This window comes from Cygnus atratus, chromosome 1 (genome assembly GCF_013377495.2).
Source record: "Cygnus atratus isolate AKBS03 ecotype Queensland, Australia chromosome 1, CAtr_DNAZoo_HiC_assembly, whole genome shotgun sequence".
Classification (NCBI taxonomy): domain Eukaryota; kingdom Metazoa; phylum Chordata; class Aves; order Anseriformes; family Anatidae; genus Cygnus; species Cygnus atratus.
This window is the reverse complement of record NC_066362.1, coordinates 38,557,335-38,572,384: the sequence shown is the minus strand read 5'-3', so window position 1 is coordinate 38,572,384 and position 15,050 is coordinate 38,557,335. Positions and strand designations below refer to the sequence as shown.

The 15,050-nt window shown below is 41.3% G+C and overlaps 1 protein-coding gene across 1 annotated transcript in view; it reads left to right on the top strand.

Moving 5' to 3' along the window:
• Nucleotides 1-15,050, top strand: part of PTPRR (protein tyrosine phosphatase receptor type R) — a 143,042-nt gene that overhangs the window by 70,803 nt on the left and 57,189 nt on the right. Inside the window, exons 3-5 of the mRNA XM_035544118.1 lie at nucleotides 1,002-1,115; nucleotides 4,322-4,477; nucleotides 10,645-10,755. Of these exons, the coding sequence (XP_035400011.1) occupies nucleotides 1,002-1,115; nucleotides 4,322-4,477; nucleotides 10,645-10,755 (381 nt within the window). The remainder of the gene's footprint in view (nucleotides 1-1,001; nucleotides 1,116-4,321; nucleotides 4,478-10,644; nucleotides 10,756-15,050) is intronic.

The following is a 15,050-nucleotide window of genomic DNA, read 5'->3' as shown; positions in this document are numbered from 1 at the left end:
AGTTAGGAAGGAAGAATCCTGGTGTGGCTCCTCAGAGCAGCAAGCTGGCCTACAGCTTTAAATAGAAAGCTATAAATAAAAAATCTTCAGCTCAAGTCAACCAGCTCAGTCAGAACTTACCGAGTTCCTAAGCCAGTGCCCTGCCAGAAATGTTGGAGGCCACCTGGTACCATCTGATATACTCCTCTTCCCTGCCTTCTCCACGAGGTATTGTCCACTGATGGGATACAGAAGCAAAGAAAGGGGCCCCAGAGTGCCACATGGAAGTACTGGTCACAGCATGTCATCTGCACAGATACACCTGGGTCTTCTGGGAAGGTGAAGCCTTGAACCTAAATTATTTCCTGGGTAAAACACTATCAGCTTCACAGGAGGGATTCGAACCTGAGGAAACGTCTGCGTTTTGTTATTATTCTGACATGGAGAAAGAAAATGCTTCAGTGCTATTGTTGGTCTCTGCTGAGAATTAATAGCCTGTTCTGCCTGGAATGAGGAAGTTTTGGAAATTCAAATATGCAAAATATATCCTAAGTTGTTTTTTTTTTCAATCTCAGAAACTGTTAATCAAAATAAAAAACGTGTAATTTCACTATGACTGACACATTCTTCACCTGCAGGGAGAAACTCTTAAGAAAAATAATCAAAGCAAATTTTCATTGTGTAAATCCAACATCTCATTCTTTAAAGGTGAATTGGTGTTCAATGCTTGTCTTTCATTTCTAATGCAGTAATTGTGTTATCTTGAGCACTGTAACTTGTCTTAGGAATTTAGCCAAAAAATTCTGGAATCTATTTTGAATGTTTTTGAGAAAAGGTGGAAACAAAGCAGCATTTTAAATGCTTAAATTTTCCTTTGGATTTGTTCTTTATTGCAGTGCAAGTAGATTGCACTGATTATCATTCTGGGAAAAAAACAGTTAGTGAGACTCCCAGAGATCAGACGTCGTGAGGACTGAATGTGTTGAGCAAGGAGTTCATTTGAACTGGTTTTGCTTTTTCAGACACTGCAAATGGATGTAAACAAGCTGAATATCACATTGCTTCGGATATTTCGCCAAGGAGTGGCTGCAGCACTGGGACTGTTACCTCAGCAAGTTCATATCAACAGGCTCATTGTAAGTACCAAAAGTCTGGGTACAATAAAATTTACCTGGTTATTTAGAATTCTCTTAAATTTATTTTCCTTTCATTATGGAAAACTGCAATAAAATTGGACAGAAAAATACTTTGTTTTGATAGATTTTTTTCTGAACTGCACTACAGAAAAATAGATCTCCATTACAAAATGACTTAAATTTTCTTTTGAAAGGAAGCCATTCATAGTTACAGCCTAGAGAAAAATTATGTCAGATAAATCTCTTTTGTGTCTTATTCATAAGCAGTTTTCTTATCCCCTAGTTTGCATTCCAGTGTAGTTCTTCATCACGTTCCTTAGAAGCTGCTTATTCCTTTTTTTGTTTCTCAAAGGTTGAATCTTGCTCAAAAAATACATGTGATTCTGCCTTTTGAAGACATCCTCACAATTAATTCTCAGACTTTCCATTAGTAAAATAAATGTCTTCTCAAAATATTAATATTCACGCTTTGCTATTCAGCTATAACAACATATCCTCGGATGTGACCTTTTGGACTAAGGTATCATGTTTGCAAAAGATTATGAGAAATTTGTTTCCAGCAGCAAAGACTTTTTAAAAACAATTTTCATTATATTTTTTGTGTGGATGGTTAAGAGCATACATTCTTAACACTGGTCTCTTTTTCTGACAGTTTTTCCATGAAACAACAAAAAAAAAACCACACACAACAATATCATGTGTGCATTACTAGCCTTCCATTCACATTGCAGAGAGAAAAGCAGAGTTATGTTATTTTATTCTACCTGCAGGTTGAATATTAGGGAAGAAAGTTGACAGGTTCAGCATAAAAGTATTTCCTGCCTTGATAGCTTGATAAGATTGTATACATCAAAAAGGATTATAAAACGCCTTCAAATAATGTCTCTGTGAGAAAGGATCACACAAGATGCACAGTGGAAAAGATCAATAGGAATGCAATGCAGCCCTTTTCATGTTTGCCAGGGACGTCACTCATTCCTGACAAGTGATGCTGAATCTCTTTTGTCCCCTGTATTAACCTGAATGAAAAACATATTCAGAGAAAAACACAATTAAATGAGAAATGTTCCAGAGTTTGGGGTGTGTATTCAACACACCAAGTCACTTTGTAGCCTTCTTACTACGCTCTGTGGAAATCATCTAACTAAGCAGAAGAAAGATGCTGTTAATTTTCCTGCTGGCTGATAGATTTTCACTTTCTCTTCTCATCTGTGATCCAAGGGAAGAGGTAATAGCATTTTGCACCTGCATATACCTCAGAATACATGAAGTACTATTAATTAGTCTTCTCAATATCCATAAAAGGCTGCTACGACTTCTGTTTTTGTGATGTAGGAATAAAACAAACTTTAGCCACATTTGCTCTTAAAATCACAGACAAAAAGTCAGAATTCACAAGAGAAAAATACAGCTTAGGAGGCATTATTCCCACCTTCCCATCCTTTTAACATAAGCCAGTTCCTCTCATGCAGAGTGCTGGCAAGCAAGCCGGGCACATCGAAATTCATCTCACCTCTCTTCAGCCCGGTCTAAGGTGCTCTTGTAGGGTCCCTCTAAAGGCAATGTAGAGAAGGGTAGCAAGAAGGAGAGGCATTGAGATCCCAGTTATTTTAGGACGGATGCAATCATTCTCTGGAGATACCAGCCTGTCTCCACTGGGTTTGGAGGCAGTTTAGCCCCTGACATGTAACAGCACACACTGTGCCACAAGACATTAGCTGGGCATTTCCAGCGTCTTCTCAGTCCTTCCAGGAAATCCTCCTCCCATAAAGTCCTTCTAACAGGCAGAGGATCTCCTAACAGAGGAGGCACAAAACACTGGGAATGCTGCACCCTCACCAGGCCTTGCTTTGCGCCTGCCACCTACACCTGGAAGTGGCCACTTGCCCACGCCAGAGACCAACTAAGGCTGTGGCCTCAGAGCAGCTGCTTCAGCCTGACGAGAAGCCCCTGCCGTGCACTGACTGCAGGGCTGTAGGGCTGTGTTCCCTCCTTACGGCCCCGCTGGGCTGAGGAGGCCTACTGAGCAACGCCAGCCCCACCAGTCTTGTCGAGCAGAGGGACCCGTGGCACAAATGAGAGTGCACAGGGCAGATTTAGGGTACGCGTGTGAAAATGTCCCTTTCTATGCAGCTCTACTTCTGAATGCAAAGCGAGGCATTTTAAGAATAGCAAAAGATGTCTTTTCTTCACTTCAGTAAAGATAATGATGCACATTGATGGCAAGGGGAAGGAAGCAGGGGGGGAGATCAGGATTATCCCAGTTTGAACTGATTTCCCCCCTTGTGTAACAAACCCCAAATAACCAGAGCAGTGAAGTTCTTGCCCGTGCAGTCAGCAGCTCCATACCTGCCTTGTGTGTGGGGCACTACCCAGGCCTGGACTCTACATCACAGCCTCAGCCAGGTTGTCCACAGCCCTGGAGCACCCCCTTAACCTGGGTTCAAGCACACCCGCACTGGTCTCAGGTGCTGTTCTGGTTGTTGACAACCAAGCAGAGGAACCCTTTGGCAACCTTTCCTTTTGCCGTCCTGCTACAGAGTCAGCATCACTAACATCTCTAATACAGCACCACATCAATGAGACTGGGTCAGGAGTTAATGGAGGGGAGAGTTAGGCATGCTCAGCCTACTCATTAAAAGTAAGCAAAACTTTCATTTTGTTGTGCTGTCTTAAGGAGCTACACTGCAGTCAGCTGAAAGGGCATTATACTTCATTGTAGTGTGTGTTCGCAACATGTTGACACCAGATTAGAAAGCAGTGCCAAAATACCACAGCATTATACTAAGCATTCCTGTTTAAGGCCCAGCATCTAAAACAGGACCGCACTTCAGCTCAGATCAGAACTGTCAGCTGAAAACCCCTGCTGGCTCTTTGCCCGTGTCCCCATGCATGGCTCCCCCCCTCCTCATGTGACATTGACCTGTCTTGTTCAGTGGTACTAGGCTCAGAAGAGGGGACCTTGTCAACAGTAAATGAGACAAAGCCCACCTGCCCACATGTGGTATTAGGATTTTCTTCCACAGTCAGCTGGAACTTAAGAAGGCAGGGAAAACATGCACTTTCCTCACAGAGCAGGTTGCAGCCTTTCTATTCCATGCTTTCATTTCTGGACATATAGTTAAAATCTACAGACAGAAGAGATTATCTAATCTCAGAACCTTCCTATGATTTTGCCTTTTTTTTTTTTTTTTTAATTTTCCTAGGGGAAGAAGAACTGTGTGGAACTGTTTATTTCCCCAGTGAACAGAAAGCCAGGAATTTCTGATGCGCTCCCATCTGAAGAAGTGCTGCGTTCACTGAATATCAACATTTTGCATCAGAGTTTATCCCAGTTTGGAATAACAGAGGTCTCTCCTGAGGTTGGTTATCACTTTTTTCACCTGTAGTTTGTTAGGCAGATTTTATAGCCCTGGTAGTTCTCAGGCTGAGCTTCTCATGAATGAGACAGGGAAGTATAAACTAAGATGGCATTACTGCTGTAAGGCAATTACATAGCTAGTCCTGTTAAATTACTTTAATGGTGTTTCGTAAGGCTGTTTAAGAATTAGGATCCAGGTCCTCCTGCAGAAAAAAAAGAGAGGTTGTTTAAGAATCTTGAAGATGCTTTCAGTATGAAAAATAAAGTATAAAAAAAGGGTCATTTTAGTGCAATTTTACATGCCCTACAGCAGCCTGACACTATGAAAATGAGGTCTTTATATTGCTCAATGGCAGCCTGGACTAAGCTCCCTTTAGATTACAATGTCCTTTCCAACAGAAGCATATGATTGTGACAGTGGTGATAGATACAATTATCTCTTCCAAGTACTTCAGTTACAAGTAACACTTCAAGTAGCTATGGGACAAGAACATATATGAATAATAGATGAATGAAGAAATGTCATCAAGCTATGTAAAGATGCTGGAGAAAAAACAGTGCTGAACTCAAGATTTCATTTATGTTAGATGGTAATCACAAATGCTCAGGTATTTGAATTTTCTCTCTGAAAAAAGTGTACACAAACAGAGGGAATCACATTGAAAAGGATGATTAGAATGAAAGTTGCACAGTCTCTACTTCCTTCTAGTACTGCTGGAGAAACAAGAGGTTATTTTTATATTTCAGTTGCATGTAGATTATACAGCTAAGACCCTGATCCTGCAAAAATCTTGCAGCTTTACACTAATAGGTATTCCTTTTGGGTCTTGATAATTTGTTTACATGTGTAAGACTTCACAGAAAACAGCAGCTAAAAGACAACAACATATAATCTTTGCTTGCTCAACTACTAACCAGTAATTTACTCTTCAATCAACTTGCTCTAAGAACAAATCCTTCCAATCAAAATAACAGCAAAGAAAATCAAAACAAGCAAACTTTTGAGGGGAGATATAGATACAGTTACTTTAAGACATAGTTTTGACACGTTATTTTACCCACTTCGTGTGTTTATTCCTGAGCTATCAGCGCTAATTAATTCATGAGCGAATAAACTGTAAGTCTTCCACCAACATGAATCAGTGCTTCTCAACCAGTATTACACGTGCACTAGCAGTGTATCTGTGCAGAAAGGAAGCATTATCCTCATCATCGTAGGTGGGTGGCTGACGCAGAGGTGTTAGGGCTGGATTTCGTCTCCAATTTTAGCTGTCTTTTTCATTATTAGCTGCATAAGACTTGAAAGTCTACCGGTTCTCTGCAGTAAACAGAAAGAAAAAGATACCTGCAGCAGGCAGTTCAGCACATCTCTGAGGTACCTCCCCTGAACTTGCTTGTTGACTCTTTCCATCAGGGCTTAGCGTAAACTAGACTTCTAGCTGTAGAGGGTTAATGGTGGGGGAGATTACCATGTCCTAAGAAACTTTACCAAGGTGGTGTAGGAAAACCTGGGTAGAAAGCTGAAGCTCTTTCCTAAAGTCTCAGCCCATGTGATAACATGAACAGTAAAACTCTCAGTGGATGTAGGTGACTGGAACTGCATTTCCATTCATTCCAGTAATGATTTGCGCATTCACATCTACTGATGCATTAATCACTGATGACTTTATTTTAAATTAATTACCTGTCTCAAAATTCATATCCTAGTTTTTTACTGTTGCTGGAAGAGACGATTTCCTATATGTCTTAGCTGTAGGAACCACTGGAGTCCTTTTCTGCCTGGTCTAGAATGGGAATGGTACCTGTGGGAACGTGAAAATTTAATTTAATTGAGTCGTTGCCATTTCAAAGATCCAGGGCAACAGATCTTTTCATTTGTCCTTTCTCTTCCAATGGCCTATTGTGGCTGTAGCATTTGATCTTTTATTATGATCTAAAGTTTGTGTCTGCAGTGGAATTTAGGACTGTATTCTTATCCATAGCATGTCGCAGGGCTGGGAGCAGACTTCCCTAACAAGCAGCTACTGAGCTGGTTCTTCTTGGTGGGAGTAAATTCAATCACAGTCTCTGTGAGAATTCTAATGCCTTAAAATGGTGCTGAGAGAAAAAAAAAAAAAGAGAGAAAAAAAAAGAAAATACTATGCAATTTCAGAGTTTAGTAGAGTAGAAAAGGACTTTGAAGTGGGTTTGGATAAAGAAGTAATTGAAATTACAGTAAGTAAAGCAGGGTTTACTGTGCTTTGTGAGATAAACTAGCTGCTAGCTGGAAGATGTGGCACTAAGGAGAAATCTGCATGGAAGAGTATACTCCAAAATTATGCAATCCCAAAATGTACAATTGCAGCAGCCTCTATTAGGCTTCTATTGTTTGCCTTTGAAGTGTGTGATATTAACTGCTGCTAGAGAAGAAATCAAAGGAACCAGTCATGCACTTAAGCCATACAGAAACCATAAGTCAGTGAGCTGGCTGGTGCATGAAGGGGAACCTTCAGGCTGTCAGCTTTTCCATGAAATCACGACACTTCATCGCGCACACGTGCAAAGGATGAATACTGGTATGGAGAGAATGGTCATGAAACTGAAAGGTGACCTTGGCAAAAGCAAAACGTGGCATAGTTAGTATCTCTGAGGAGGCTTTGTCATAGGGGATATTAAGTGGTGGTTATCTACTGTTCGAGGAGGTCACCGACATTCCTGCATATTTTCACTGGAGGGGAAGTGATTTCTCATCAGACTTTCCTACCCTGCCTTAGCTAACTTAAATAGCCAAAAAAGCAAAGCAACCCAGTATGCACTTCGATGAACCCTGCATGATCTTAAGCTCAATCCTTAGCTCCCTGGAAGCTTTCCTCTGAGCCCTGAACTGCAGCTTGCCTTGTTTCCATGATCGTTTCAGCCTAAGGAACTAGCTGAGATTAACTGACACAATTTAAGAATTCACCCTTTTTTTTTCCAGTGAAGACTTAATTTTCCCAGCAGCTCCTGAAATCTTGACAGGTTCTTTCAGTCCCAGATTTTACAGTGGCTGCTTCAGGTTGGTGTCTCTCTTGGTATTATCAAGAGCTGTCTGCTTGTTTTACTTTTTTGTAGAAATAATCCACTATGTTTCCAGTATGGCAAGTAGATTTGTAATGTCTGGGATTTTAAGTCTATAAAAATTCATTTGTCTAAATGCACTTGTTCCACTTTAGAGCAAAGCAGGTACTTCTGCAGGCAGTCTTCAATGCAGCTAGCAATAGCAAGGGATTGTGTAGAATATACAATGTGATTCTTTCCCACCTTAAATGATGCCAAATTAAAACCATTTAAATGAACCTGGCTAATTCTGCCTAAATCACCTAACTGTGGAGATTCCTTAGGGAACGGAGACAGGCACCAAGGATGATGGACACGATGATGTCCATCCTGCCTGTAGCCAGGCTTGCTCTGGGACCTGGCAGGGCCTGAGCTACAGAAACTCCCCAGCCAGCCCACCCGCTCCTGTATTCCCCCTGCCTTTACCAGCTGTGCCTTTTTGCTGACTTTATCTTCCTGTCCTCTGATGGCTGTTGTATACTCCCACTCCTCAAAAACTGGCTGCAAGCTGTAGTGGATTTGCAGGCAGGGAAAAGCTGAGTGTGAGAAATGTGGAGCAACAACAGTCAACTGAGACAGAGCACATTTCTGTGTGGGAGGCCCTGTGCCTGTCACCATGGACAGAAGCACTCGCTCTCCCTTTTTTTTTACTTCTTCCTCTGTGTTTGGCCATCCTGTGAGCTTGATTCCTGGGTGTTAGCAATCGTGCAGTGATCGTGGCAACCGCTGTCCCTCTTATCAGCTCTCTCTGAGATCCAGGAGCAAAGTTCTGACTTAGCAGCACTAACATTTCAGAAAGCAATTTCTTATCAGGGAAACGAAATGACTCAGTTACTGGAGGTCACAGCCTCTTCTGTCATTAGGGAGCAGCTGAAGCAAGGATTCTGCTCTCCTGAACACTACCCAGGTAGACCAGGGGAGAGATTTTCTTCACTGGGTGAAGGTACTGCTACAGTGTTTTAAAACAGTGCATTGGATGTGTTAAAGCCATAGCATAATTTTTCTTTTACTTTTTTTTACAACATTCGTTAATATTCTTTGAACTTTATTTTTAGATGAATCTGGAAAAAATGTATACTGAACGCATGCACCATTAGGCAGAAATCACAGAGATTAATATGCTTAGACTCAGTTATTTATATTAAGTCAAATATAAAAATATTTAAAAGGTTTTGTGACACTAATGAATTTTGGTTAATTAAATTCTTTTACCCATTGTGTCAAAAAAATCCTGTTAGCTCTTCATTTACTTTCAGTGTATTTGCCTTTTCAGTGAGGAAGTACAAAAAAAAAACAAAACACATTTATTCACTTAAAAAGGTCAGCACAACCTGATCTCCTCCAGCACCTGCTTTTCTCCTAGATTTCCTCCTGACAGATCTGAAACACCAGGAAGGTGAGGCACCCAGGGCCAGGAAGCCGGGCTATAGCCCACGGGTCAGCACCGTGGCTGCTGCTTTCGCCCTGGGGTCCCCAGGGAGCTCCCCGGGAGCAGCCGCAGCACTGGGAGCACAAGGGAGTAACCTCTGTGCGCCGAGGCAGCAGGTGGCACCCAGAGCTGCACCACATTACAGCAGCTGTGTGGCGTGGATGTGAATAGGAACAGCTTTTGCGTAAAGATTTGGCACGATTTCCAGCTCACCTTTGCAAGCTGCGGTGCTTTGGGTTTTAAGGTGTTCACTGAAGAGAAGCCTGATGCTTACAGCCCTTGTTAACGTGATACCTGCACTACTTACTGGCACAGACTATGAAACACTGTGTAATTACACACACACAAATACTCGTATTAATTTTACAAGCCCGTGTCTGTACTGGCAGAAGGACGTAAAGGGTTTCCATTCTGGTCCCAGTGCTGTAGCAGCACAGGTCCCACGAGCAGCCCCTCATCTCTACACAAACTCTTTCCTCTGTGGGAATGGGGCAAGTCTCAGTCCTCTCGCACAATGTCTGTCCCCTGAGAGGAAAGAAGGCCACCTTGCAATGGGGAGGTAACTCACGCGTTAAACGAGAACTGTAATTGAGGCCATTAGGGAATTTCGGTGAAGGAGAAACACCTAGACCTTGAACATGCAGAATGGAAACCAGAATTTTAAAAAGTTGGTTTTTTCCTCAGTCTGAGAACTGTACCAAAAATACACAATGAAAAAAAGGCAAATAGATGGAGATGGGGAGAACAATGTCTGCTGAACTTCTGTCGTGGAACCACACAACAGAAGGTTTCCGTTCTTGCAGGGATCCCTACTTTATTGTAAATAACACATTGCTGTTAGGCTGAGGGCGCATGTGCCCTGTTTCTGCTACCAAACTTGTATTTGGGAACAGTGAAATTCTGGTGATTTAATAGCCTAACCAGGTCACCGCACTGCAACAAGGCCCAAAATAAATGCTTTTACAATTATTATTGTTTTGTAATCTCCAGGAGTTCCCCAGGAGTTCTGCAAATTTCAGTGTGCACAGCTGTTTCAGAAACGCAGTATCAGCAGGAACCCAAAGATAACGAGATTACCGGAAGCATAATCAGAATTACAGCTAGATGGATAACGAGATTACTGGAAGCATAATCAGAATTTTTTTATTTATGTACATATATGCGGGTAGATACTGTAAAGGTAGCAGCATCGGGGCGTCTTGGCTGGTGCGGGTGAGCCAGCAAGTCACCTGTTCTCACTTCTGTGTAAAGTGCAAGCGGGTCAGAGGCTGGCGTGTGGGTGGTGGGGCAGGAGATAAGCAGCGCGGAGAAATGGGCAGCGCGAGCAGTTTCCTCAGCCCACGCCAGAACGCTGCCCTTTTGCCTAATCAGCCAGGTAGTTTCCAAGAAGGAGCACAAGCCCTGTTTGCCTAAACCGCAAACCAGGGCACTGGCTGCGTGGGAAGAGCTTTTCAGCGGTCACAAGGAAGATCTCAGACCCCCGTGTTGCACATAGGCAGGGTGCTTAGCTAGGGTAGGTACTCAGAGTAAGTGCCATCGAGTTGGGAATGTGAGCCCTGCCTGCTGGGGACCGTGATTAATGCCTGACGAGAGCTATTTAATCTGCACGCGCTACTGTGTAACTTTTTTTTCCTCTTCCTCTTTCTTTTTATTGCTTAAAAAAGAAAAATGTTTTGCAAGGCCAGCGGGAAGCAGACAAAATCTGGAGCAAAGAAGGATTTTACGCAGTTGTCATATTTCTCAGCATCTTTGTCATTCTAGTAACTTGTTTAATGGTAAGTTTGCTTTTTTACCTTTTTTTGCTGTTCTTTACTTTGTGCTTTTCTGAGTTTTGAAGGATAGAGTAACATTCTTTACATGAGAGGTGTTTCCTCAAAGCTGTTAAAAACTCAGCTAGAAGGTAATGGTTGGTCACTCTCATCATGCTCTGAAGCCAAAGTTTGAAGGAAAATATTTCTTGATATATTTTGAGTCCAACTGAAGAATGTCTTTGAACAAAGCTGAAGAAATAAATCGTGGGCTCTTGAGTCTGCGAAGTAACTCTACAGTGACGTGAGTGATGACTTCTCAACATTCTTACTAAGGTCCCAGGATCCCTGAAGTCATGTTAGGCTACTGCATTTCGGTTCTGTTGGATAATAAAATAATACCACATTGATACACTCTTGGCAATGTACAGTTGTTAGAGAGAGAGAGAGCATGTCTCTGTGTTCAGGTACTGAATATACAAATTTTAAACTGAAATGATTACTAAGTACACGAAGGAGTGATCGTGTCTTTGAACAATTTTGACATTCACACTGTGTGAGTTCAGTGGCCACATTTCTGGGCATTGGGTGTACCTACAATATGCTGAATGTGTGACGTGCAATGCTCACACAGAACACAAACAAGGCTCCACCACCACTGACTTCACAGGCTGTTTTGCTTTCCTCCTGTGTTGTATCTCACATGGTTTCCTTCTCTGAAGCATGTATGTCTTCTGTGGTGCATAAACATATGGGTTTACTGAATTCTGTGACAATTCTCAGCACTTATGAATTCATAGTATTTTGGAGTCTTTTAAGCTATTTTGCCTTCAAACATATTTAATTTTCTGTAACCTAGATGGATTTCCCACTTACAACCATAAGATGGAAAGAACATTTAAACTGAAGATATAAAGGAGCAAATATATAACAAAATTTTATTTAAGCTTAAGAACTCTCCCAAAGATTTGAAAATGATTTTTTTTCTTAAAAAAAAATTGTTCTTTTATATAACTTCTACCTTCTAGTCATCTTCATTTCTCCCTGCCATCTCCCTCCAAGATAGCAAAGTAACTTTTACCCAGCATTTTTACTTTGGAGAAACAGAACGCAAGATATTTTGTCCATTACTGACTTTAACTGGAAAGCTGTAGAGCATAGTGTCTGTCCTGGTCATGGTACTACATAACATTTTCATTAATTATTTGGAAGGTGTAGATAATATTGGGCACTGTAAACATTGTGGAGGACGCTATCAGAACTTAGAATATTCTTAACAGACTGGAGAAAAGTTGTGAAGTAGTGAGAATGCTGCTCAGCAGCGACAAGAACCCCAGTTGTGTGCATAAATACAATGTAGGAACTACCTGGTGAAGCGTCAGTTCTTAGGATAGGCTCAAGCAGTACAGCAGAGCCCATCCTGAAGTGAATGAGTAACATCATGTTGCAAAAATTACAGTTCCTGCCCTGGGATCTACAAATTAGGTCAAAATCTCTAAGATCTTCATTTTTGAAAATCATGTTGAGAAAACTCAATATGAGAATCCATGTTGAGTTTTCAAAGGCTGTGGTAAGGAAGAAGGTACTGCTTTGTCCACTAGGAGCAGGACAAGAAGCAAATTTTTGAAAGAGTCACTCTGGTTTATCATTAGAAAGAACTTCATAATCATGTGGGTCACTAAGCCCTGAAGCACATTGCCTGGGGAAGCCTGGGAGTTTTCATCAGTTGAGGTTTTAGGCAAGCATCTGTCAGGACTACTTTGAGTATTGCTGATCTGGAGTTAGGGCAGGAGGAATGACTAGCAGATGCCTTGAGCTCCCTTCTGACTGGGTTTACTGTGATGCTGTGGTCCTTTCGTGCAGGCATTCCCTTTTCTGTCCCCTCCCAGTTCCAATCTGCATCTTTACGTGTGCTACTCTTCAGACCATGTAAATGGACACTGCCTCAGATTTTGCTGAGACCTACTGATGAAGGAAGTATGTGAAATCTATAAGGCTAACAAACAGTGCACTTTATTTTTCATCCTGCTTTACATGTGTCAGAATGGCAGATTTGTGAAAAGCAGTCTCTTGGATCACTCAGCCCTAGTGTAAGGCGTTGGAGCTGATTCTGTGTGGCGCTGGCTGTTGTCATCATATGAGACCACCCAAATGAGACCTCTTTTTTAAAGATCCAGGGTGGGCACCGGTTCGCTTTTAGGTGGTTCTTTGTAGTTTAAAGGGTCGAAAAGCAGAAAGATGAGCCTGCATCTAAAGGTGACTTGGAAGTGTCCTTTAAAGTATGGAGTAGGAAGTGAATTAAATGATGGTCAAGATGATCATTTAAGATGATCAACAGTGCTTAGTGTAAGGCAGCTCAGTTCTCAGGGTCAAAGCTTTGTTCTAGGAAATTACTACAGAAATAGTAAACGTGCAGCCTTGTCTCTTACCTGGGTTGTACAAATCATGACACCTCCCTGCACTGCGAGAGCATTGCGCATTAACAGCCTTCAGGCTTCTTAATACTTGGCTGAAATTTAACAAATATCTGGCCTCTATTACATAAAAAAATTACAGTGCAGAGTATCGTTAGAGGGTGAGATACAGCAGCGCGTGAGCTGAATTTGGACTTGCAGATTGTACCTCTCTGGTCATTCTGCGTATTTACTTGGCCGGTCCTCGTTGCCACAGGATGAGCCTCGGGCATCGCAGGAGGGATTCATCCTACCAGGAGGTCAACGCATGGCTCACTGCTGCCTTCAGCAGTGGGACAGACCAGGGGCTCACATCTGCTGGGAACGTCGTGTGTTGTTTATAAAGTATGCCAAGCATAGGGCTAAGTAGGAATAACTACTTTAAGTGCTTCTATGTGTGAAATAGGGCTCTATTTTTTGCTTTACGTAGAGAAATAATTGAGCCATCTCTAAATGTGATAAATAACACAATATTTGACAGTAGATTAAATTATTTGCTATCAATATTTCTTACTAATTTTGTAATTTTGCATCTTTTGATAAATCAGTATATTTTCATATCCTTTCTCTTTCTTTTTCTTTTGAAAATATAACCTCTATATATATAAAAAAACTCAAGTGGTCTGGAATTATCATTTTCAGATTATGAAATATTTGTAGCTGGTTGAGATAAGAGAGCTTTATAAATGTTGTTCTTTTTCCCACTTTAAAAAAAATCAAAAAAGTAGGAATATTTTTTCATTTAAAATAATGAAAGGTGGATTTTGTCTTGTCAACAAATTGTGAGAGTCTAAGTTTTATTACTTGTTCCAGTGCTTTATAAATTATGAATAGTTATTTGATGCTTTCAGGAGATAGTTACTCAAATTAGGAATAAATTTCAGCTTCATTAATATATTCTGGAATTCCTTGAAGAATATTGAATAACAAAAAACAACATTCCAATATCCAATTTTTCACATGCCTATCACTTGTTTCTAAACTTACAAGTTTCAGGATTCATAAAATGGTGCAAGGCTCCTGAGAGCAATTTGATTATAGGCTTTCTGCAGCTAACTAATATCAACCCGCCAACTTCAGCTCTTTTTTATCAGTTTAAAGATTTAAAGCAAAATTAAAGGTACACAATTTAATCATACTGCAATAGTGTTTAAACAGACTTGAAATTAGCATTTTTATGTATAAACTAGTCCCGGATTGTCTGAATTCTTCTATTCTCCTTCCATAAAGCCTTTTATAGTGCATTCAAATCAAGGTATCCAAGTGCCTCCCACTAATAGTTCATTAAACAACGTGACTAGTACGTTGTTCTTTCATACCTTCCCCAGGGTTTGAGGGAAATTTTGTTAGTCGGTTTTTGTCTCATGTGTACACACACACAGAGCAGCCCGGCTCAGGCAGAGGTATGCACGTGGCCGCATACGCTTGTTGATAAGCACTCATTAGAGAAAACACTTTTAATTGGAGTGAACCATCTTAATTTCCTTGGTTTCGGTGAGATTTTACTATGCAGCCCTGGGTGCCCTAAATATCTCTAGGCAGATGCGTTTTCGTATCACTTCTCTGCGTAACAGTTGCCAAGATCTTCATCCCAGAGACCTACATCTCTCATTGGGATTTCCTGTTCCTCTCTGGAGATGAATAAAAGGAGTATCTACTGGCAGTTTGAGTGGGTAGCTGGGAGGTACTGGCCAAGCTAGCACGTCAGCTTTCCTTTGCAGAACACTGAGCAGAAATGAAGAGTATCGTGCTATCGGCACGCTGTCGTTCTTCCATATAAGCTGAGTCAAAGAGGACAGAGAAAAAGTTATTTTCGTACTGAACTGAGGCTTCAAACCCTAGGTCTGATACATGAAAAATGAAGAGATG